The sequence below is a fragment of the Lepidochelys kempii genome, chromosome 8 (assembly GCF_965140285.1).
Source record: "Lepidochelys kempii isolate rLepKem1 chromosome 8, rLepKem1.hap1, whole genome shotgun sequence".
NCBI lineage: Eukaryota > Metazoa > Chordata > Testudines > Cheloniidae > Lepidochelys > Lepidochelys kempii.
Window position 1 is genome coordinate 74,893,292 of NC_136387.1, and position 25,916 is coordinate 74,919,207.

Below are 25,916 nucleotides of genomic sequence, written 5' to 3' on the forward strand. Positions count from 1 at the left end.
ATGATATTTTGGCAAAAAGAGGTTGGGAGGGAAATAGGACTAGATTGTAGTGCTGTAATTGCTCCTGGCAAATGTGTTTTATTGAACTACTTTCTTAGGATAAATTTTGCTCTCTCTGAGAGGGAAAAACAGTACATTATTTCCTCCTAAGGGCAACATGCTTAAGATTGTACGCCATTCTGATTTTGCAGATAGCTCTGCTGCTCTGGTTGTGGTCGGGGTTTCCACATCAGTTTTTCTGACGCCTATAGTCTGTGTTTAATCCATACCTCTGCTCTTATATTGACCTCTCTTTTTTGCATACCCTGTACCTTTTTCTGGCTGGCTACTTCATTGCTTTACTAGATATAGCCTGGAATGTTTCATGCATGAAGACCATTTACTAAACTACCTTACACTGCAATTTCAGACAGAACACTATGTCTTAAATATGTATAAGCAGGGAATCAATACATTTCTCTCATGCTTTGATGTTTGAATGCAAATAATCTGGAAATTGTTACTATAGACAAGTGAAACCCTCCATCCTATTGTATTGTCCTAACTGAAATGGAAAACAATAAACAGCATAAATGGTAAAGTATTTTATAGCCATTTTGGTGTTGTTAACCTACGGTGTAGGTTGGAATTGTCAAACAATATTTTTTTAATATGTTCTCTTTAAGCTCTAACAGCTCCTAGCCAATAGCCTGAAAGGGAGAAACAATGCACCTCTCTATATGCTAGATTCTGGCTATTTACAATTTTATATAAGTGGTAGAAGTTTTTACTCAACTTCAATTTAAAGCAAGATTTTACAATGTCGGAAATGTGATAAACTGTTCAGCTTTATCAGCAGGCCTGTGACTTATTTTTCTCTCTCTCGTCTGAAGCAGTCAGCAATATTTGTTATTGGCTGTGCTATTTCAGATCAGCCTGGACCATGCTTATCATTCAACTGCTGTAGTAGCTTTTCAGTGTAATGTTTTATGACTGACTGATCCGTTCTTGTATGCAGTCACTCCCATCCAGCTGCATCTAGATGGATCCATGTTTAAATTTATATTTAAATTTCACAACTGGCTTAACATCAGGTTGCAGTTCTGAGCAGCTGAACTATATTTCTTTAAGTGCCATAGCTTGCACAGCTTAGCTTCAGTACTGAAGACTGAAGACCCATTGGAATTTTACATGTTTAATTTCTTACTGTACTCCAGTACTGAAAAGGCCACTTATCCCCATAACAAAGGCAAGTCCTACTGACTGTTTTCCCCAAGTCATTAGTCACCAACATTCCTGCAATTCATAGAGTTCAACAGTTTTTATAATCAACCAGATCTCATAGTAAAGGCTTTATTTTAAAAACTATTCCTAATATAAATACACCTTTCCTTCAAGCTAGTTTTCCTTGTTTCCTAATGCCCTTTATATAGGAACCTAAAGTTGGGGAAAGTTCACTGGTCACCTTGCAGATTCTAAATTAGTTCCATTGAAGGGACATGACTGTAATGCTGTCTGTAGTGATTCAAGAATATTAATGCCAGCCTCAGGCAGAGACTGTTAGGAACCAAGGCACAAACCCCAAATTAGTTTTGAGTTCTATGCTTAGATTTCATCTACAAATTACCAAGTGTAAATTACTTAGGCACAGTAATAGCCTTAATATGGAGTCACAGATATTGCCCTCTGTTACTCCGATCTGTCTCGCCACCCAGGTGAGCCTACTTTTGTGATAGATGGTTCCTTACACCAAGAATCACAGAAATATTCAGGTTACTCTGAGTCCCAAAGGACCAGTCATTTACCCCATGCCAGTTGCAGCTTAGATCTCACACCAAAGACAACACTTGTAGCCAAACTATATAAAGATTTATAAAATAGGAAGAAGAAACCAGAGAGTCATTTAAAAGGTTAAAGCAGGTAAAGTTATACACAAATGAGTTACGATCCTAAGTTTCAAAAGGTAATACAAGCTTCTGTAATCAGCAAATATTGTATGTCCTTTAGGGCTAACTCAGGCTAAGCAGCTGGGGATCTTTTGCTTTTACCTAGAAACACTTTGCCTCCTACCCCCACCCCAGAATTCAAGCAGCATAGAGATAATCAGCTCCTTCGTGTTAGGAATTTTTATCCCACTCTTGCCATGTGCTTTGAGTTGCAAACTCAGCTGATGGGAGGAATCCACTAGCATGAATCATCTTCACAGCAGACAAGCGAGGGAGAGAGCAGAACAACAAATATCTTTTGTCCTCTTTAACATGCCACAATAGTTTGTCTAGTGTTGATTGACCTTGTTTGTTGGGAAGGATGTAATGCCTTCTGTTGATAAGCCCTTCATGCTAATTAACATCTCTCTCCTATCTGGTGATTTCCACAGTCACAGGCTCACAATACAGCCACTCAAACATTACCTGACTATATGGGATACAGATGTTATAAGATGTTATGATTAATGCATTCAGCAACCCACAAGCATTCAATAAAGTCTAAACACATTCTTATAATTCTAATACCTATTTTAACAATTCTAGCCCACAAGTGGGGCAGACTGATTCCAGATATGTATTTGTTAGTGTTCAGTTGAGACATGGGGACTCTGGTATGAGTGGGCACTGGTCTGAGCACTTCCCAATGACCTTTTAAGAAATTCCATTTGTTTCACTGTTCATACATTAGTGGTTTCACCAAAATCTACATACCAGTACCCCTAGTATATACTATTCACAGGCAAAAAATTGTAATCTGAAGTTAATCTGTAAATATTTATCACTTTAATGTGGTTGGGGAAGGGAACTTTGAGAACATTATAGTTCTGTAGTTTTTGGGTCCTGTATCACCACCAGTCTTCAGACCATATTTGGCCTTTAGTTACACACTATTATATTCAAATTCTGCTATCAGTTACAGAATTTGGAGTTATATAGGTGTAAGTGAGGTAGACTTTGTGTGCAATTAGAACTTAATCATGGTGTATCATTGGAGATGTAGTCCAGCTGGGGAACCCATCCCATAGAAAAGAATGGGGACATGAGGAACCTGAACTACAATTCCCATGGAGTATTACAACATTTTTCAGTTTTTGTAAATTAATTTTTTTGAACCACAGTCAATTTTCTGTGGCAAGTAGACACTTTGTGAAAAATTGTCAAGTCAAAAAACAAGTTCTGTCAAAAAAATGTTTTGAAAGAAAAGTCTTGACCAGCCCCAGTTGTAATTTCATGTTTTTCTCAGTGACTTCAGCATCCGATTTGCTAAGTTTACCGTAAAAACTTTTTTTTCCTACCAGCTAATTTTGATATGCCACCTGGATTTTATAGTCAAATAGATTTTTTTTTTCTGGCTCATGCAACATCATCAGGAATAGATTCTGCAAGTCAAATTATGCCCTTAGCTACCTTAAAAAAACAACAATCCAACTATTTACAATACACGTTACTAACAGAGCTGTCCCAATTCATCACCATGTTCATTTGCTAGTACAGTACGTTGTATTCCCATCCCCTACCCTTCAGCTGTTTGTCTTTAGATTGCAAACCCTTCGGGATAGGGATTGTTTGTACAATGTCCAGCATAATCAGTGCACCCACAAAGCAGAGTTTCACAGGTGTTAGCTTATGGCAGAATCTGGCTGTGTAGTGGGTACTTAGCTAATAATTCTGTTCATGTTTGAATTAGATTAGAAAATAGCTTATTTTCTTAGCTGTGTTGTTTCTGCAGTGGCAACAGGAGTAAAAGTAGGAAAAAGTGAGCAGATCAGACTTTTACACACACAGGAGTCCAAGGGCTTGTCTACACTACCGCGCAGGTCGAGCTAAGATACGCAACTTCAGCTACGTGAATAGCGTAGCTAAAATCTATGTACTTAGATCTACTTATTGTGGTGTCTTCACTGCTCTAAATCGATAGCTAACGCTCTCCCGTTGACTCCGCTTGTGCTCCTCGTTCTGGTGGAGTACTGGAGTCAACAGGAGAGCGCTCAGCGGTCCATTTATCGTGTCTATACTAGATGTGATAAATCAACCCCCGCTGGATCGATCGCTGCCTGTCGATCTGGCAAGTAGTGTAGACAAGCTCTAAGCCTTCTTCACCCTCCACAAAAATATCAAGTCACTTCCAACTTAGCCTGCAAGAGGGAATGAAAGAATATGCACCTTCCCCATGTGCTATAATCCTCAACCTACATGCCAAAAGCTCAACCTTCCTCTTATCCAGCAGTTTAAGCCTTCAGTTTTCTCTTGAAAATTTGATAGTGCAATTAACATGAAATAGCAAAAATAAAACAAGGAATACTGTGCTGATTGTATTATTTCCAGTAAAAGACCCCGTTTTAGTTTATCTGAAGCTTGCTACATACTTCAGTATTTGTTTATTTAGGTTGGTTACATTTTCTTTCATAACAGAGTGTAGCATATGATGTAATTCTGTTTTAGTAGTGCAGTGTTAACGGCCCAGTTTTGAGAATAATTTCAACTCTGGTTTATAAGGAATGTAAATGCTGCTATAGGAAGGCAAAGGAAGTTAGGGGGTTCAACAGCTAACTTCCTGTTGTGCATGTCAGCACAACAGGATGAGTAAATCCTTTTCCTTCCTGGACCAGCAGTTTAGGACAGAAACTGTGTTCTACGGCTTAGCTAAAAACTGATTTCTAACATTTTTTCTTTTCCAATTTGAACAGACTGGTATATGGACTGAACTTAACAAGATTGAGCAAAATTTCTTAAAGCCTTTGCACACAGGACTTAATATGTCAAAAGCACATTATGAAGCAGAAATAAAAAGTAAAAAAGCAAATAGACGAGGTTGGTTGTCTCCATTACTATCCTTTAGATGTGTCCTTTAGATGTGGAAATGGTGTGAGAAAAATGAGTGAACACTATGTAGGTTGTATTTTAGGTAGAAGTATTTGAAATATGCTGGGTTCAAAATGATCACACAACAACCCTGTAGATACCATATTTGTCATTAGGAACTACTTTCGTAATGTAATAGGGGTCAGAAAACAAATCTGTGGGCTTTGTTTTCATTACTATGCTTTCTTCAGTTTTTCATCCAATATGGACTATTTATCAATTAAAAGTAGCCATTATTCAGGGTCTGTTTATTTCCAAGTGCACATACATGTAAGCCTTATGGAAGCTAATAGAAAAATACATGTGATTCGGAGATTGTTTCAACATGAGTGATATCATGTGGACATTCAAAAATTGCTCTGCACTGCTACTTCTGACTTAGTGTTCATGCAGCCTACAGAAGCAATGCAAACCAAGAAAGGGGGATGGATAAAATATGGAGAAGCTAGTAGCCTTTGCTTAAACAATAAAATTAATATTTAAGTGGTAGATAAATTAAATCATGGCATTGGACCCTCTCCTGCCATCTTTTTACATGTGTAACTATCTATTATTCAAAGAAAGTTGTATAAAAAATGGGTGACAGGATTGTGCTGTGGGAATTCTTGCATTTTTCCATTTTATGTGATTTGCAGCTTCATAAAATTGTCTTGTACTGCAATATAATATACCTCTTGCTATTTTACTATAGTACAAGATTTATCTTTTGAAATCCATATAGTAATAGTTCATATGCAACACTTACTATAGAGAACAGCCCAATAGCTTAGTAATGCAGTGACCTGCCATATGGAACGCTGAAGCTATAGGAGCCACCTCAGGTCTACATTCTGTTAGAATTCAGCGCTCTCCATTCTTAACTCTTGACCAATCACTGGATACACACATTTAACAATTTAGAATTTATAACTGTAATATAATGAAGATGTTAATTTAAAAATTAGAACACTCTGCTGCTCTATAATATGTTCTTTTCTTTTGCAGAATCTCACAATTCTAAAGCAGTTTGTTCTGTAACAGTTGGCGGGGAAAAGATGCCTAACATGACCACTGAAATGCAGCTTCAGGTAAGTTCATACCTTTTCCCAAAGTTATGCAAATGCATTTAGACTGTTGTTGTTGTGGGTTTTTTTTGTTTTTGTTTTTTTACCTGAAGGCAAGTGTACATTTAGAGCTGACTGGGGGGAAAAAAATGTCATTGTGCTAATATAAATAACATGAATTTTTCTTGACATTTCAGGTTCTACATTCAGCTCTTTTCACATTTGATTTAATAGAAAGTGTTCTGGCCCGAGTAGAAGAACTCATCGAAGTGAAAATAAAAACCATAACATAACAAATATTGGGGGTCAAATGAAGCACTTGATGTCGTAAATCCTAGTGGGTTTTTAACTCTTGCAGTACATTAAGACACTGGTCATTATGACTTTACTTGAAAGAGACGTTATCAAGCTTTAAACAAGTCTGTTGAAGAATTATTTATAAAAGGCTGCTAGAATATTTGCAAGTGCTGTTCTTTACATGTCTTATTACGTGTCTTTACTGTAGAATCTGATTAATGGAGATAGTCAATGTACTAATTACAACAAAATATCCCAAGTTACCCTCTCATTGAGTTTGCTGCAGTTTTGCTAGTGTTTGCATCTGCTTGGCATAAGATAATTATATTTTATTAACCTTTGGAGAAGAGAGGATGTTTTTGGTGTGTAGAAATAGCCTTATGTTTGCATTACCTAGAACCAAATAGTAATGTTTGGAAAGTTTTGAGATCCACAGATGTGTAAATAGTAGGTATTATTACTGCAGTTAATATTGCTAACCATACTTCTAGATTAATAAAGACTGACTGTAAACCAGGACTATCCAAACTGGAGATCTGAGCATAGGGATTTGAGGACAAGGGGAAGCCAGGCTTCAAAAAGCACCTCCAGGACAAAACAGGATAAGTTTTAGAACTTTCCACAGTGAAAAGTAATATACATAAACAAGACAGTAAACGTATTTTTTGTAAAGAGAAACAAGAATACAATTCAGTGCATAAATTGTTAATTCATAATATGGTCTAAAATATATGGACTTGGGGGAGAATCTACTCTAGGATCATTGATTATTCTTATCCTCCCTAACTATGAAGAATCTCCCAAAGAGGTGTTTAAATGTTTTGGAAAATAACAGATCACTTTGCAATCAAGCTAAAGTTAAGGTACTTGCTTTTTAATGCTGTTTTATTTAAATTGCCCAAATTGTAAAAACAAAACATACATAGGATTTTAAAAAAAAATCTCTTAACTTTTCTCCAAGTTAGCAAATTCGGTATAACTCACACTATCTAGCATTGAATATCACAATAAATGTTATGTAAATTTTCATTTAATGCATTAATTATATACACAAATATTTTTAAACTGACCATTTTTTGTATAGTTGCTGTATTTTTTTTGAACAGACAAGAAAAACATTTGTATTTTGTTTAGAAATGTAACTCCAGAAGTTTTGAATAAATCTAATTGGTACTAAGTTAGTTACAATCCAACTGGATCTTGTGAAGCATTTTCCAAACTGGACTCTGGTCTATGATCTGGGCTTTTGCCATTAGCATTCTGTAGCGAATGTTGTCTATTTGTGGTTTGCAGGTGATCTTAAAAGGAAAAAAGAAATATGTGCCGCTACTTACAAATATTTTGATTACCCAAACTATCTAATTCTCTTTTAAAGAAATACTGAACCATATACTCTTAATATAGTACAACTGGAAATTACGAAGAGACTGAGACCAGATTCTCTCAACTGGGTGTCTGGGGGTAAGGGAGAAACAAAGGTAACAGGGTAAGCCACCTTGGGGTGCCAGGCTGATCCTGAAGCACAACTTAAAGCAGCTGTGGGACTGATTTGTTCATATTCTGATAACATCCCACAAGGGGTTGTTACAGCTGCTAAGGGTTAGCTAAATATGGTTGCTCCCTGGCCACCCCTCCTGCACTGGGGACAGGGAGAAGTGAAACAGCAGTCATTATGCATGTTGTACTCCAGCTGGTGTTCCCCAAATTGGGGAGTCTTGAAGTAGCTTATTCAACTGGTTTGAGGCTGCTTTGCACTGGCAAACTAGTGCAAGTTGACCACAGCAGGGGCCAGATTCTGGCCTTAAGATTTAGAACTGTATTTTAATGGCCACAGATAGGCCTGGGCCTTGTGCTGACATCATCCCTTACATGGAACTCCCATTGAAGTCACTGTGACATTAGTGAAGATCAAGTGCAGGAGAGCTTCAAATTTGTAGGATCAGCAGTAGGCCTAATTTTATTTAACACCTTTGCAGTTAACACTGAATTAGGATATGGTGCAGAACAGATTTCACAAAAAGCTAGAGGTCTGATGTACAGTGGTTACTATTAAGATGTCAACATTTAATAGTTGTCACACTGTAGTACATGAGATGCCACAGTTATTTTATAGACTCTAGAATAGAAAATAATTGCAGTATCTTATGCCAGACTATTGTAATTTGGTAAATGCTAATTTTGTATACAGTGACCACTTACGAAAAGGATAAAATGCAAACTAATATCTGGTTTGCTGCTGTTTCTTTTATTTTTGGTACTTTATCGGAGTGCTGTTCATACTATTATAATTAATGTTGACTCAACATTTCTGTAGAAAAATCATTAAATAGCTTCTGCATATGCATTCATCTTTTCAAAGAAAATTCATGTTTACTTAAGCATGTAGGATGTGTGGCAGTTTCACAGATATAAACAACACAAATGGCTCTGTTGTAGTTGTTAGTCTATAGAGTAGATTTATACAAGTAAATCCATAATTGATTGAAGTCACCAAGCTGCTATAGTCTTTAGGTTAGTAATTTACTTTAAGAAGATCTTGAATATTTACAGCCTGATTTTGATTTCATGCTAGTTTTACATTAATCAATGAATGGAGTCACTCCTGATCTACAATGGCAAGTGAGAGCAGAATTAGGCCCTAGATCTCTGTCATTCATCTTTATACATGCTCATAAGACCTTTTAAAGCTATTGTTAATAATAGTTTTAAACAAACATTTGAACTACAACATCAGACTTTGGCTTGTGTTATTAGAACAGTAGGTATTGTCAGGACTCTGATCAACGTAACAGTAAGCTACAAGCTCAGTTAAGGACAAAAAATTAATTGCTTTTGTTGGTTAATGTATTTTTTTTAAAAAGCTTTCATGGGTAATATTTGTTAATATATACCACAAGACTTACCTTGGCTATAGTTAGCATGAGTTTAACTATTTCAGCAGCGTTATGAACTGGAATTACACGTAAATTACTGCCCAGGAATCTGCACATCAGAATAACCATAGTTACATTTAAAATATATATTTACAGTACATGACAGCTTAAGGCTGAAAAACCCTTCTCACATTATCCAAGTAATATTTCTCCATCCGAGCATTTCCCACAATTCTGAACATCTGGGCTGCTGTCCTCTCTCTGCATCTCATGGCACCACATGGTCTGGCCATATCCCTTCTGCTCCTGCTTGCTGCCAGATTGTCTGCCTTCACAGCAGCAGACAGTTGCAGTTTCTTTGCCTTCTGCCCTTCTTCTATTTTTACTTTTCTACCCAGTTTATTGGGCCTTGGGGAACAGTGTTCTCCCTCCTCAGCATTCCTTTCTCCCTGGGTCAGTTAACCTCTGGGGGGTTTAACTGTCCCTGAGCCTTCACTGCAGCGTCTCCCTGCTTGCTCCTCTGCACTTCTTTCCTACCATACTTTTGTTTCATAACCCTCCCTACATCTCACTACTTTCCAGACATCCAGAATTGTAGGAGATGCTGAGCTTCAGAATGGAAAATTTCTTACCAATACTTCTCTTCCTGCTAGCAGCATCTCCCACAATTCTACCTGTCCTGGTAGGGGTCATGAGTCAACGGTCAGATATTAAGTTGAATCGTTACCATATGACTGTCTTCCTTGGTCTAATGTACATAAGTACTTCATTATCTCTGGAACATTTGTTAACGATGTTATGCAAGTTTTACAATTTGGGAATAACTTATATGACAGCAAGCAGAAGCACAGGGTGAGTGTCCAGACCATGTGGCACCAAAACACTGATCTGCCTCTGTGAGCTGCAGAGAGGAGAGCAGCCCAGATGTCCAGAATTGTGGGAGACATTGCTACCAGAAAGGAAATTATCAGTAAGAAGTTTTCCAATCCTACCTCCTACGCTCACCACCAGTGCATGCAGAGAGTTTGGGGTTTTGTTTTGTTTTTAAGGCAAATGGAAGGTTGACACTATTCCTACATCCCTCTTCTCTTCTCTCCCCCACTCCCACCCATGCATCTCCTGGTCCTGTATTTTATGAGGTGTTGTTACAGGAGAGAAGCTCCCTTCTTTCTCTGGAGTGCTTAGTGACAGAGACCCAAGCCCTATTCCACTTTGCTTGAGATAAAGCTCCTTCAGCAATTGTGTGCTCAGGAAGGATTGAGACTGTAAGCACAGCTCTGCCATGCCAGTTGCAGAATTAGTTTTCACTCTCAAAATGCCAGTAGGCAAGTGGATTTGTTGAGGATGGTAGTAGATTACAGTCAGGTGTTTGAAAACACTAAGGAATAGGTTTAAATCTAAACTCCCATACCTTGTTACTGCACTATCCAGACAATGTGCTACCTGTCAGATATACCCAAAACAAGAGGATAATCCTGACAAGAATTTCACTTTAAAACACACTTTTATGTTGCTCAGGGGGGTGCTTTTTCCCACCCCGAGTGACATAAATGTTGCCAACATAAGTAGTAGTGTAGACATGGCCTACATGTGAAAAATCAGGGTGACACGGGATGAGAATGCTTTAGAATAATCACAGGTTTCAGAGTAACAGCCGTGTTAGTCTGTATTCGCAAAAAGAAAAGGAGGACTTGTGGCACCTTAGAGACTAACCAATTTATTAGAGCATAAGCTTTCGTGAGCTACAGCTCACTTCCTCAGATGCATATCGTGGAAGTGAGCTGTAGCTCACGAAAGCTTATGCTCTAATAAATTGGTTAGTCTCTAAGGTGCCACAAGTCCTCCTTTTTTTTAGAATAATCAGAGGTTTAATCCAAATAAGTAGCCAACTGTTCAGATACGTATGGCTTCTGTGACCCTCCTTCTTGTGACTATAGGTAAGAAGTTTTACAAACCAGTGAACAAACGTTTGTTAAATATTTCTTCATGCAGACAAGACTTGTTACGGGAAAGTTTTGGTTTTTTTCAAAATTTAAGAAAAATAGCAAAATTTTCCAGTCAAACCTAGAAAAAAGAAAGAATCGCTAAATATATTACGTAGCACTGAAGTGATTGAAGAAAGTGTTACTTGTCATGCTTTCAAGCATGTCCCATGTTGTCAAGTTGACTGACACGTCAAAATGATTTTGAGAGCATTGTTTTGCACATTCTCCATTAATAAGACAAGGCAGCATTACAAACGTTAGCCTCTGGCTAATTTTCCACTAGATGAGCAAAATCAAATTCACCTGTGTGACAATTTGGGAAATCTGTCTGCAGCACTTATGAATTCTGGTTGATATTATGAAGTTGTTACTATGTAAAATTGCTGTATCATGGAATGCCTCTAGGTCTGTGTATCCAGACCAAGGATAAGAGCAGATTGTTAAGGACTATCCGCATCTGAATAGGTCTTACCTGGGAAGAACAAAGGAGTTACTGCATACTAGGAGAAACTAGTTCTCCAACTTCCCTCACCAGTTTGGGGGGAGAGGGGCAGGGTTTCAGTGTCTGGCGTTTGGAGAGTGGAAAATTCCAAAATATAGGATGAAGAAGCCAAAGTGTTGAGGGCAGCCTTTAAAAACCATAGCGGGTGAAGACATGCAGGCAAAAGTAAGGGGATGGATTAGCCTAGGTGAGAGAAGGGTCCATGTTTCAGAATGCAAGCCATGCATTTCAGCAGAAGGATTCTGGCTGCCCCTGACAACTCTGACCCCAACCCAAACAGTGCTCTGGAGTAGTGAGGAAACCGGAAAATGCATGTACAGTTTATTATTTTTGTACTGAGGTGAGTATTTTTTGTGTGATTAGGTAAAAAGCAATGGTGTTAGAATCCTGTGCAAAGTGTCTGTGTTTTGTGTGTTACACTGTAGGCCCAGGAGACCCACATGGCTAAAGTTCTGGGACGGGGTGAATTTAAATTCTGGGTGCAAATCTAAGGGCTTAGCACCAGTGGTGGATTTAGAGTTAGTGGGTCCCTGTGTGCAGCTTCATTTTCTCCCCCCCTGCCTTTGGGATTCAGCCAAGAAAAAGAACATTCTCTCTTATCTTCCCCCCCACCCCCATTTTTCATTCTTTCTGTTCCAGGCCAATGGGAGCTGTGGAGTCGGCGCTCGGGGCAGGGGCAGTACGTGGAGACACCCTGCCCTCCCAGGGGCCACAGGGATATGCCTGCTGCTTCTGGGAGCAGCATGGCACAGAGGGTGGGAGGCAGAGCGGGCAGGGAGCCGCCTTAGCCCTGTTGCTGGCATGTCTCTGTGCACCCCGTCGGGAGAGGAAGGCAGCAGGTTTCCGTGCGCTGCCCAGGGCAGGGGTAGTGCACAGAGCCACCTCCCCTACCTGCCAGAGGCGTGCAGAGACGTGCCCCGCAGCCAGCCACTTCTGGGAGTGGCGTGGGGCCACTGGCCACAGCATGCAGGCAGCCTGCCTGCCTGAGCCCTTCTGCGCCACTGGCCAGGACTCAGGGAGGTTGTCAAGTGAGATTTGTCCTGCACTTTGGGAGGGCGGGGCCCTGTCATTGCGGGCCCCGTGCCACCACACAGTTTGTTTCATGGTAAATCTGTTCCTGCTTAGCACTGTTTTTAAGGACTCGGTAATGAGCTGTGAGGCTGCAGCTCTCAGGAGGGGGATACTAGACAGAGGGTCTGAACCCTGAGCATGTGCCTAGGAACCCCAAGACAGAGCCTTGGCTCTGTTGAGACTCTGGAGGCTTAAAACACCTGAGGATTCAGCAGTTGATCACCTCACAGCAGTCTGGCAAGTGTCCAGCTTGGCATGACCTTTGAAAATCTGTAAATAGGACCTTTGTGCAAATATTCATTAATATTACATCTCATTATTCTTTAGTAATAAAAATACTGGTCCAATTAAAGACATACCTTTTCTGAATCCTGAACATTAAATCCCATTCTTTTGGTCCATGCAAGGCAGCTGACAAAAGCAAAAAACTATTCCGATGAATGTTTATGAACTTCTCAGTTCTGTCTAAAAACTGTTCTCCTCCTGTCTTAAACACGTCTTGTGTGTCTGCCAATAGAAATGCAATGCCTAGAGAAGAAATTGATTACAATGCAAGCTCAGTTTGTTACTTCAAGCTAGTAATGAGGTCTAGCCTTCTAACTACTAATAAGTCATCAAAAAGCAGAACTCCCAACTCAAGCATTACTTTAGAAGGCAAAGGAATATAAAATGTGAGTCAATTCGCATACCTTGGCAGTAATGTGCAAGCCAATGGGGATGGCCAGAAAGAAATAATGTCACAAATTGAAAGACAGCAGCTGCAGTCACCAGCTTAAGATTTGGTCATTGAAAATATACAACTTAAAACCAAATTACAAGTTTTCTACTTAAATGTTATTTCCATATTAACATGTGGATGGGAAATCTTGAAATCCACAAAAGATACAGACAAATTCTAGGTATTAAATGGAATGAAGTTATAACAATTGCCAAGATTTGTCAGACTTCAACAAACCTTTATCTCTAAAATTATGCAGAAAAGAAGCTAGAAATATGTGGGGAACAGCTTAAGAACAAAGACAGAGCATCTGCAATGGCAGATGTGCCATTGGGCGCCTAAAGGAACATGCAAAACTGAACATGCCAACTGAAAGAATCCCTTTGTTGAACCATCCTCAGACAGGGAAACTTCTGAGACTTTTTAGCAACATAGAGGACCTGCAAAGAGCAGCTCAGGTTAGACAGGTGCGTTGGAAATTTATTCATGCCTTATGCAATGTTGATAGCACAGAAAGGGTTCAGATTCCGAATAAGCAGAACTATTTTGTCTAAGTGTCACTTTAGTTGTTTAAAGAAAAGGAGTACTTGTGGAACCTTAGAGACTAACCAATTTATTTGAGTTGTTTAAAGTGCTGTTTTACTCTGAAAAGCAACGGTAGAAATAGTAATATGGGGTTTCACGTTTGTTGCCTCAGTGATTTCCCTGGTCAAATCGGTCAAATTTTACAGAGACACATTTTTTTTGTAACTGCCAGCTCAGAAAGTTTGACTTGGAAGATTAAGGTGAAGCTGGTTTTCTTTTCACACATTGTCACCCGTAGTAAAGGTTTGTGCAGTGATATTGTCTCAGCTAGATTCACTCAGGTGTGACTGGGATTCAGTAAATTGTTTGATTAATGCACAGAACGAATAGAATCCAACTTAGTCACTCTTAGATGAATGGCTTCAGTAAAGCTAACGATTAAATAACAGCAGATTTTTTTTTTAAATCACAAAAGTCATTAGGTACACATAAGGAGCTGTTCCGTCAAGTAAGACGACATTTTATATAATCACTTTTCAGAGTACAACTGCACTTTAATGCAATAACTAGTATCTGATTTCTAACCACAGCCCCTCTTCTCCTCACTTCCACTCTTCTCTGATGTTGGCCTCTTGAAAAAGAAAATACCATTGCACTTTCACATCCACCATTCTAAACTATATGACATTTCTGCAATGTAGCTTTTGTACAGTTTCTTAGGTCTACTCTGTGCTACTGCAAGAGGATCTGCTCCTATACCCCGTTAGAATTTCTGGTGAGTTCTTTAAGAAATATGTGCTGCAATTCAATTTATTGTACCGGAAAGAGAAAAAATCATGGCTCCATTTTCCACCGAATCTGAATATCGAACTCTGTGGTGTTGACTCTGTAGAGATGCTGAAACTTCATGACTCTAAATAAATGTAAAAAATGTATTTTAAAACGTGCTTGCAATCATATCAACTGGACTCTTAAAACAGAGTCTGACTGTTAAAAGGTCTTTAGTACCTTAGTTTAGAAAATATTTTTACTCCAGTAGCAGTAATGATTTTAAACATTTTAACTGAACTTTTGCATAATTGATGAGAATATGAAATATTTTCATAGCTGCAATAATGATTTAGATGTCAAATAATGGGGTGACAATCCTCTAATTTTTTACCTCTTCCATTATAACCAGACTGTCTACATTCATTTTGTCACAGGAAACACTTGCATAATAAACAAGGAAACTTCACAAACAACGTTTTACAGTCAAATCTTTGTTTTTAAAAAATGATGCATAGAAGGAAGATTTTCAGACAGTAGAAATGTACACACTAGATGTTTGCCTGCAATTAAGTAGGCTGGTTTGAATGAATCAATATGGATGTCAGCATTTTAGTTGAAGGACAGATAGATCAGAAAAGACTGCTCTGGACAACATCCTTACCACGGGAGCTTCATGGCAGAATACGAAATGCTTAGGAAAGCAAGATGACAACACTATGCAACAATGTCATCTGAAGAATGGGGTGGACTTGTGCATATTTTTCAACCTGCAGGTTGAATTTTCTAGTGGTCTAGAAAAAAAAATCTCAAACAATCGCACACATTGTGGACTGTGACTTTAACATGCTCAAATCAGACTTCAGTCTCCTCAAGAGACCGAATTTAAACCAAAAATTGTGCACCCATATTTGAATCTCCTAACTTATTACTGTAATTTATCCAAAGTATTAATACTGTATGATGGAAGAGATAAAGTCTTCAGAGGGGAATCTAGAAGACTACAATATCCTTGCTGGAATGACTTACATTGATCAGCTGAAAAAAAATATCCATATAGTAGTATTAGTGCAACAAGAAAGACAAGGGTTAGGAAAACATTTAACTCACAACAGCAGGTGGCAGGAATACTAAACTGGTACCAAACACGAAGGGAAAGAGCAGAATAAGAAAAAGGTAGGTCTACAGTAGCAACAGGTTTACCAGATAAGTGACACACATTTTCCTGTATCTATTATATACTTTAGCATTGCATAAAATAAAATAAAATCTTGGAAATACTTGACAGTTCAATGTTAGTTGACCAGAGGTGCCAATTTTCTAATGTGTCGGGGGGTGCTCCACCCGTTCCCCCAAGGCCCCACCCCTTCCCCGACTCCTCCTACCCTCACTCTGCCCCTGTTCCACCTCTGCCACGCTTTCTTCTCACTTTGTTGTGCCCCCTCCCCCATGCATGCCCTGCCCTCACTTCTCCCTAGGGTGACCAGATAGCAAGTGTGAAAAATCGGGACAAAGTGTGGGGGGTAATAGGCACCTATATCAGAAAAAGCCCTGAATATTGGGACTGTCCCTATAAAATCAGGACATCTGGTCACCCTACTTCTCCCCCTCCCCTTCCAGCACTTCCTGTGGAACAACTGATCACGGCAGGCGGGAGGCACTGATTGGCATGGCTGCCGGAGGGTGGGAGGTGCTGGGGGGAGGGGAAGGAGCTGATCAGGGGGCTGCTGGTGAGTGGGTGCTCCAGCCTCAGAGCATCCCCAAAGCCAGTGCCTATGCAGTTCACCAATAATTGGTATACAGTACCTGGAGAGCTGAACTCATGATAACAGTTGTGATCCATCTTGCCTTTTCCTGCCCACCACTTTCTGCCATTGTCACAGGGGTCATTAATACTTCTTCAGTGAAATATCTGGTAAAACTTTCTCTCTCTCTAGTTTTCTTTAAGCTTTTTGGAGAGAACAGAAATGTCAGCCACCAACTGAAGAGAACACAACTGTAATAAAGGACACACATTAATGGTGCTTGGTCAAGGCACCAGGGGTGCCTAAAGACCCCAACTGAAATCAGGGCCACAGTGTCTGCGTATTTTGCAAACACGGGGTAAGAGAGAGTTCCTGCTCTGAAGTGTTTACACTGTAAATCCACAAGGCAGACCATGGGTGGAAGAAAGAGCTACAAGCAGATTATTGGGAGCTGAAGCACAGAGAGATCAGCTGACTTGCCCAAGGTCATGTACAAAGTTTGTGGCAGGGCCACTTGCCCAAAGATTTCACAATCCAAAATCTATTGTGTTAGCTTTGAACTAATAATTTAAAAAAAAAATCAGTTTGTTCATACTAGTGTATTACTGTTTTGGAGAAATGTTCTTATAAGTCATATAAATATTCTGTACATGCCCAAGTGTGGTGGTTAATAAACACTGTAAATATTGTTCCCAAAGGAATCTGTTGCATCTATGACCGTTTTGTTATAACTGTCCTACCATTCAAATGGCTGAGGTGAGAAGGACTAAAGAGAACTCTGCTTTGGAACATGTCAGCAGTGTTTCTAACAATCCAATTTCCTCCCAAAACCTATGGAGAGGTTCAGTGACTTGGCAAAAGTCCCAGTGAATTGCTGGCAGAGCGTGGCTTAGAATTTAGGATTTCCTGATGTTTTATAAAATAAATTACACATCAGGGAGTGTAGCAGGGCTAAGTGTGCTTCCTTCACATGACAACAGGGAGTGAGACCATCATGAAATGATTCAGTGGATACATTTTTTCAAAAGTGCCTACATTATTTAGGAACCTAAATCCCATTTTCAAAAGGCAGTTTTGCAATTTTGGGCCATTTTCACATAGGTGGTTTTGAAAGTGTTATCTCAGATCTCCTCCATGGCACAGCGCAGGTCATTAAGCTTCTGAGCTGACCCACAGCCCTTCTCCTTGTTGTTCGCATTTGTATTTTTGAAAGGTATGTCTAGGTCTGACACATTTAATAGACCATGCCTTCTTCACCCTGGGTTACTTTACTGGGAGGAGGCTGAGGGGCCTAGGCAGCTGCATCAGGAAGCCCTGAATCCTCCAGCCTAGCTCTGCCATCGATCTGCTGTGACACTTTTGCCAGTCACTGAACCGCTCTGTGCCTCAGCTCCCACCTGTGAAAAGGGGATGAGGCTGTTGCTCTACCTCACAGGAGGGTTGTGAGGCCTGCTTTGTAAAGCTGTGGGTAAGCTCAGCCCAGTTCCATGTGAGGACTGGAATCAGGCTCCCTTTGGGGATGTTTCTACCTTTCCCAGTTAGAGGCCACCCTCAGGTCTGCTGTTTTAAAGAACATGACAAGGCGCAGACCTCAGACCCTTGTGAGGCCTCCTAGCCACCCCTCCCCCCAACACCTTGCTTGTCGGAAGGCACTCGGAAGGCGGGACTTGGGTGTCTAAGGCAGCGTGAGATTGGCTGGCACTCCATGTGCAGAGGCGTCAGCTGAGTCGGTGCAGCACTGCCACACTGCTGTGGGCCCACTGTCTGAGCAAAAGCCAGCTCGGGGCTCTGCCAAGGGGAGGCAGAGGAAGAAAGGGATTAACTGGAATTCTGAGCCTTCTAGCTCTTCAGGTTACGACCTAACTAATTCTGCCCTTTTGAAAGGCCCGGCTTCATGGCCACTACTGAAGCAAGTGGAAATGTAGCAGGCAGAATTTGGGCCTGTGTCTGAGGGCTCCTCCCTCCTTTTGGTACCACAGCCACTGGCACCTGGACCAAGTCCTGGAGTAACTTGAGACTTTCCTCTCGGGTGACGTGCCCCAATTCAAACCCAACGTCTCTCTGTGATTCAGAAAGTTCAAAAGAAAAAGCAAAGAAACTGCAATTATCTTATCACCAGGAAGATAATCTCTGCCTCTATGTGAAACGGGAAAATGGTGGAGCTCAAGAACACAACTGTTTCTCTACACTCTGTCTGGACTCCACTCCTCTCTCTTCTGTTCAACATTGTTTTCTGATTGAGGGACCTGTGTCCCTGGGCGAGTCACCACTGGAAATCCTGAGACTTTGGAAGCCACCCTAATAATTTCTCTATAAACCCAAGTTTCAGTCTGAAAGCCTGTGGCCATACAGGTGTGAATACATGAGCTGCTTGAGAGATACAAAGAATTGCTGATTGCAGGCAGAGATATAGGGGAGCCCTCAAAAATACAAAGCAGTAAAATGACAAAATGATGAAATTCAAAAATAATTTAAATTTTCTCCAGATCAGGGAAAACAAAGAAAAGAATGACAGGTTTCAGAGTGACAGCCGTGTTAGTCTGTATTCGCAAAAAGAAAAGGAGTACTTGTGGCACCTTAGAGACTAACCAATTTATTAGAGCATAAGCTTTCGTGAGCTACAGCTCACTTCCTCAGATGCATATCGTGGAAACTGCAGCAGGCTTTATATATACACAGAGAATATGAAACAATACCTATTCCCACCCCACTGTCCTGCTGGTAATAGCTTATCTAAAGTGATTTCCAGCACAAATCCAGGTTTTCTCACCCTCCACCCCCCACACAAATTCACTCTCCTGCTGGTGATAGCCCATCCAAAGTGACAACTCTTTACACAATGTGCATGACAATCAAGCTGGGCTATTTCCTGCATAAATCCAGGTTCTCACATCCCCCCCACCCCCATACACACACAAACTCACTCTCCTGCTGGTAATAGCTCATCCAAACTGACCACTCTTCAAGTTGAAATCCAAGTTAAACCAGAACATCTGGGGGGGGGGGGTAGGAAAAAAAAAGAGGAAACAGGCTACCTTGCATAATGACTTAGCCACTCCAAGTCTCTATTTAAGCCTAAATTAATAGTATCCAATTTGCAAATGAATTCCAATTCAGCAGTTTCTCGCTGGAGTCTGGATTTGAAGTTTTTTTGTTTTAAGATAGCGACCTTCATGTCTGTGATCGCGTGACCAGAGAGATTGAAGTGTTCTCCGACTGGTTTATGAATGTTATAATTCTTGACATCTGATTTGTGTCCATTTATTCTTTTACGTAGAGACTGTCCAGTTTGACCAATGTACATGGCAGAGGGGCATTGCTGGCACATGATGGCATATATCACATTGGTGGATGTGCAGGTGAACGAGCCTCTGATAGTGTGGCTGATGTTATTAGGCCCTGTGATGGTGTCCCCTGAATAGATATGTGGGCACAGTTGGCAACGGGCTTTGTTGCAAGGATAAGTTCCTGGGTTAGTGGTTCTGTTGTGTGGTATGTGGTTGTTGGTGAGTATTTGCTTCAGGTTGTGGGGCTGTCTGTAGGCAAGGACTGGCCTGTCTCCCAAGGTCAAACAGCAAGGTCTCCAAGGTCGAAACAGCAGACTGGACTTCTACATAGAGTGCTTCCGCCGACGTGCACGGGCTGAAATTGTGGAAAAGCAGCATCACTTGCCCCATAACCTCAGCCATGCGGAACGCAATGCCATCCACAGCCTCAGAAACAACTCTGACATCATAATCAAAAAGGCTGACAAAGGAGGTGCTGTTGTCGTCATGAATAGGTCGGAATATGAACAAGAGGCTGCTCGGCAGCTCTCCAACACGAGTTTCTACAAGCCATTACCCTCTGATCCCACTGAGAGTTACCAAAAGCAACTACAGCATTTGCTCAAGAAACTTCCTGAAAAAGCACAAGATCAAATCCGCACAGACACACCCCTGGAACCCCGACCTGGGATATTCTATCTACTACCCAAGATCCATAAACCTGGGCGCCCCATCATCTCAGGCATTGGCACCCTGACAGCAGGATTGTCTGGCTATGTAGACTCCCTCCTCAGGCCCTACGCTACCAGCACTCCCAGCTACCTTCGAGACACCACTGACTTCCTGAGGAAACTACAATCCATCGGTGATCTTCGTGATAACACCATCCTGGCCACTATGGATGTAGAAGCCCTCTACACCAACATTCCACACAAAGATGGACTACAAGCCGTCAAGAACACTATCCCCGATAATGTCACGGCTAACCTGGTGGCTGAACTTTGTGACTTTGTCCTTACCCATAACTACTTCACATTTGGGGACAATGTATACCTTCAGATCAGCGGCACTGCTATGGGTACCCGCATGGCCCCACAGTATGCCAACATTTTTATGGCTGATTTAGAACAACACTTCCTCAGCTCTCGTCCCCTAAAGCCCCTACTCTACTTGCGCTATATTGATGACATCTTCATCATCTGGACCCATGGAAAAGAAGCCCTTGAGGAATTCCACCATGATTTCAACAATTTCCATCCCACCACCAACCTCAGCCTGGTCCAGTCCACACAAGAGATCCACTTCCTGGACACTACAGTGCTAATAAACAATGGTCACATAAACACCACCCTATACCGGAAACCTACTGACCGCTATTCCTACCTGCATGCCTCCAGCTTTCACCCTGACCACACCACACGATCCATCGTCTACAGCCAAGCTCTGCGATACAACCGCATTTGCTCCAACCCCTCAGACAGAGACAAACACCTACAAGATCTCTGTCAAGCTTTCTTACAACTACAATACCCACCTGCAGAAGTAAAGAAACAGATCGATAGAGCCAGAAGAGTTCCCAGAAGTTACCTACTACAGGACAGGCCTAACAAAGAAAATAACAGAACGCCACTTCTGCGCCACTAACGCTGTTACTGCGGTGATGGAATGTTCCAAATATTTTCTCTCTCTATGGGCCTTTAATGTTAAAGCATGAGGCAGCATCTTGTCTGGAGAGAGAAGCAGCCTGAGAATGTTGGTACATTCTTTTTTCTGACTATAGGATGCATATCAGCGCTTTGCAGAGGGAGGAGCCGGAGGCCAATAAAAGTAGGTACTACAAACAAGTATTGTTGGGCCCAGCCCCTGCATTTGGATAATAAATGAATGTGTACACTCATTTGTGTAAAGACACCAGTACATTTTTACTGCAACATGGACTGCTCAGACTCTGTGCAGAATAATTTCAAATTAATGAAAGTGCACATTAAAAAAAATAATTAAATAACGTTTATAGCTCTGCGCTGAATAGGCCGGATGAGTTAACCTAGCAAAGAGAGGCATTCAACACCTTAGCCATTTCTCCCCTTCTATTCCTGGCAAATAAGCAGTCATCTTCGAGTGCCTGCTTCTTTCTGTTCAGTCAGATGTACAAGCTAATGTTGAAGGGGGGCGGGAGCCTGCAGTCTGCCTTAGGGAGTAAGTCAAGTCCATATTTTTTAATACTGAAGATTTTTTTAAAATATTTTAAATACTTTATATTCTACAGGGAGTAAAATAAGGGAGAAAAACATTAGACTTCCTACCTCTGTGTATGTAGGTAGGCTTCAGTGCTCTTTTGGCTGGGTGTGATGGTACTAATAGAATGCTGGGCAATTTCTTGTGACACACGCATGGAAATTTTACACAGAGCCTGCATGTCTTTTCCCATCTAAATATATATCTTAAGTTGTTTTATGGAATAATGAAGGTAACTTTGACACAGATTGAGAATCTAGCTGGTTGTTTATACATTGACATAGTGCTGGTTTAGACTTCATGTGTGTGTGCACTTGTTCTGAAGTTAGTATAAATCTAAATAAAAGGCACCATTTAATTCAAGTACTGGTGCTATATTTAGGGTGCATAGCAGTGATTTTTTTTGTTGAAGTGAATCTGCCAAATTTGTAACAAGAGCTACCCCTGAACTCAGAGATTTTGGAACTTGTCTAAACACAGATGTACATTATAAGTTATCACCTTTTGAGGATGGAGAATCCCAACAGATCACAAGGTACAAATGTTAGCAGGTAAGTAGAGGAATAAAGATTAGCTGCTTACTTGTATCTTCCTTTGTTTGTGGAATATTGCTGGGAATGTTTGGTATGTTATTTATTTCTCTTTGAATGTTGAAAATTATAAGTTTTGTTCTGGGTAGTTTTAGGCTCTCTTGAAGCCAGCAGGTGCCAGGGTCTGGCTTTGTACACAACAACGAAGTGTTTTTCCCTGAGATCCTAACATTTTATTACTATGGTAGAGGGTCTGGCTGTACTAAAATTATATCTAAAGTATACCGAAGCTGCAATACACAGTACGATCACAATGCCCTGTGAGAGAGAGCAAGGTGCTGCAGATAGGACACTAGTTTGGAAATCAGTAGATCTGTATTCTATTCCCAGTTCTACCAGTGGTTTGCTTTGTGAGCTTAGGCACATCACTTAACTTCTTAAACCTAGATCCACACATGAGGTTAGGCATTGCAATGCTGAGTATTGTGGCAACTAGAAAAATCATAGGAACAGCACTGCAATCCACAAAGCCTGAATTAGGTTCTACAATGAATGGGGTGAGCTAGGTTTCAGAGTAACAGCCGTGTTAGTCTGTATTCGCAAAAAGAAAAGGAGTACTTGTGGCACCTTAGAGACTAACCAATTTATTTGAGCATGAGCTTTCGTGAGCTACAGCTCACTTCATCGGATGCATAGGCTTAAATAGAGACTGGGAGTGGCTAAGTCATTATGCAAGGTAGCCTATTTCCCCTTGTTTTTTCCTCCCCCCCGCCCAGACGTTCTGGTTAAATTTAGATTTAAACTTGGAGAGTGATCAGTTTGGATGAGCTATTGCCAGCAGGAGAGTGAGTTTGTGTGTGTGTGTGTGTTCTTGGGGGGGGGGGTGAGAAAGCCTGGATTTGTGCTGGAAATGGCCCACCTTGATTACCATGCACATTGTAGGGAGAGTGGTCTCTTTGGATGAGCTATTACCAGCAGGAGAGTGAGTTTGTGTGTGTGGTTTTTGGAGGGGGGTGAGAGAACCTGGATTTGTGCAGGAAATGGCCCACCTTGATTATCATACACATTGTGAAAAGAGTGGTCACTTTGGATGGGCTATTACCAGCAGGAGAGTGAGTTGGGGGGGGGGGGGCGGAGGGTGAGAAAACCTGGATTTATGCTGGAAATGGCCCAACTTGATGATCACTTTAGATAAGCTATTACCAGCAGGACAGTGGGGCGGGAGGAGGTATTGTTTCATGGTCTCTTTGTGGATATGATGTCTTCTGCAGTTTCCACAGTATGCATCCGATGAAGTGAGCTGTAGCTCACGAAAGCTCATGCTCAAATAAATTGGTTAGTCTCTAAGGTGCCACAAGTACTCCTTTTCTTTTTGGGGTGAGATAGGAGCCTTAGGATGCAATCCACAACAGCCAACAAGCTAGGTGGGGAGCTGCCTAAACTAGAAGATGTTGACAGCAGGGGTGTGGGCTAAGCCCCTCTCCTTTCACAGATTAGCACCAAAGTCCAGGCAGCAGGGAAGCACCTATCTCTACTTAGCAATCCATGAATGGACACCCCTCAAAGTCAGGAGGCTTAGACATCTAAACAGCTTCTTACAGAAATGAGATGGATGCCTCCCTCAGTCCACCTAAAACTGTGATAGTGGTGGAAAAGGAGCTTTTAGCCCAGTGGTTGGAACACTCACCTAGGGTGTGGTAAACCCACAGTCAATTCCCCCTTCTGCTTGAGGGGAAGAAAGTAATTGAACAGGGCCATTCCCCACCCCCTTAAGCAGGTGCTCTAACCACTGAGCTACGTGATATTCTTATGTATGTCTTCTTCAATCGCTCCTGTTGAAGTTGTTCCACTATGGACAAATACTTAGAGAGTAATTGGGTCAGAAAGAGAGAAACTGAGAATGACTCTGTATGTTGGTGGTTAGGACATCCACATGGGAGGTGGAAGACCCAGGGTCCAGTGCCCCTGCTCCAAGCATTCTTTCCTTATTTATCCACAGTAGAATAACTTCAGCAGGAGAAATTGTGGGAAGCCTATGTCAGACTATCCCCGTGGTTAGAGCACTCAGATTCTCTTTTCCTTGCTCGGGAAGAGGGGAAAATTGAACCTGGGTCTCTCACACAGGTGAATGCTCTAACCACTGAGCTAAAATTTGTATGGTGGACACCTTTTCTTCCTCTCCCCAGATTTTGAATGGGAGCCAGTGTAGTAGGTGTGCTCAGAGCCCACCTACCAGAAGAGGTCCTACACATGAGATAGGAAAGTGAATGCCTATTTCCCCTGTTTGTGGACTGCTCTGGGGCTCAGGTGGGAAAAGGAGCGTGTCTGAACACCTGGACTGAGAGAGTAGAAAGCAAACCCAGAAGCAGAAACATAATCAGCTAGGGAACTTTTATCCTTAACATTTAGGAGCTGAGTAAGCTTAGGCACCTATAGCGTTTGGCAGGAGTTTTGTGGATTGCAGTGGAGCCTAAAACTGGGACTTACGTGCCTAAGTACCTTTGTGAATCCCACCCTTTATGCTCAGTTTCCCCATCTGGAAGAAGAGGATAGTAATACTTACCTTCTTTTTTGTTGAGTGCTTTGAGATCTCCAGCTGAAAAGCACTTAAGAGCTCAGAGTTATTGCACCAGCTCAACTCTGGCTGGTTTTCCTCATTAACTTTACAGTAATAATTTTATTTCATCTTGCATTACTGCTGTGTATCAGAATCTCTCAACTTCAAGTGCCAGAATGTTACAATGAAAAATTAATTGCCTATACTACTGCGTGCTATGTTGCTGGACTTCAAAGCTGAAGCATAAAAATCAATGAAAAATACATTAGTAAATACACAGTATCACATTCTATGTTCAATGAAGAATGGAAGGCTGTGCAAGAGTAGATTGAAATCTCTTGGGAGAAGTGGGGCCAGGCTGTTTCATTAGAAAAAACAAACATCTATGATTTTGTTTTCAGGTTCGAAGCTCTGTAATGGCTGTAATTTAAAATCTTTTTAGAAGCGTTGTGTTTGCTAAAATTTAAAAGGGAAGGGGACAGAGAAGAGAACTTAGGTAGGTTTTTCTATCTAGTATTTTCCCCCAGCTCTTCTGCATTCTAGACAGCTCTGGTCTTCACAGTCTAATGTGTTGCAAAAAATCCTCTCCCTCTCCCAGAAAAGAGACTAGGATTGATCTAGGTTTACACAGGCAGCACTTTTAGCAGACAGGAGAGAAACTCAGTCTCTTGCCCTCATTATTTACATTGTGACCTGACTTCAGCAGTATCAGTATTCCTGAGAGAGAACATTGCTAAAATGCCTACACTGGATTATTAAAGATACCGTTTAGGATTTAAGAGTCCAACTGAGTCAGGGCAAATTGAGATTTTATTGATTGGGGTCGTAGATTGCAACTCATCTCAGGTAAACCTCTAGGAAGTCTTCAGAGGGACAGAAGATTGCTCAAAATTGTCAAAATATGATAGTTCTCAGCAGCTGTACTGTATTATATATGTAAACCATGGCAGCACAAACTACAAAGTAACCAAG

At 41.0% G+C, this 25,916-nt stretch overlaps 3 protein-coding genes across 5 annotated transcripts in view; 1 reads left to right on the top strand and 2 right to left on the bottom strand.

Moving 5' to 3' along the window:
- The window catches only part of GLMN (glomulin, FKBP associated protein), a 51,608-nt gene extending 43,230 nt beyond the window's left edge, over positions 1–8,378 (top strand). For all 3 annotated transcript variants that reach the window (XM_073357080.2, XM_073357079.2, XM_078854090.1), the window contains 3 exons: positions 4,655–4,778; positions 5,814–5,896; positions 6,070–8,378. In XM_073357080.2, the coding sequence (XP_073213181.1) occupies positions 4,655–4,778; positions 5,814–5,896; positions 6,070–6,165 (303 nt within the window). In that variant the 3' untranslated portion in view covers positions 6,166–8,378. The remainder of the gene's footprint in view (positions 1–4,654; positions 4,779–5,813; positions 5,897–6,069) is intronic.
- C8H1orf146 (chromosome 8 C1orf146 homolog) lies at positions 7,243–16,501 on the bottom strand. Its single transcript, XM_073357086.1, has 5 exons — positions 16,418–16,501; positions 14,663–14,756; positions 12,960–13,128; positions 9,073–9,151; positions 7,243–7,467 (listed from the first exon to the last, which is right to left on the bottom strand). Exons 1-5 carry the CDS (start codon positions 16,499–16,501, stop codon positions 7,348–7,350), a joined length of 546 nt encoding a protein of 181 aa, XP_073213187.1. The 3' UTR covers positions 7,243–7,347.
- The window catches only part of BTBD8 (BTB domain containing 8), an 85,071-nt gene continuing 75,625 nt past the window's right edge, over positions 16,471–25,916 (bottom strand). Inside the window, exon 19 of the mRNA XM_073357072.2 lies at positions 16,471–16,559. Coding sequence (XP_073213173.2) covers positions 16,555–16,559 — 5 coding nt within the window. The 3' untranslated portion in view covers positions 16,471–16,554. The remainder of the gene's footprint in view (positions 16,560–25,916) is intronic.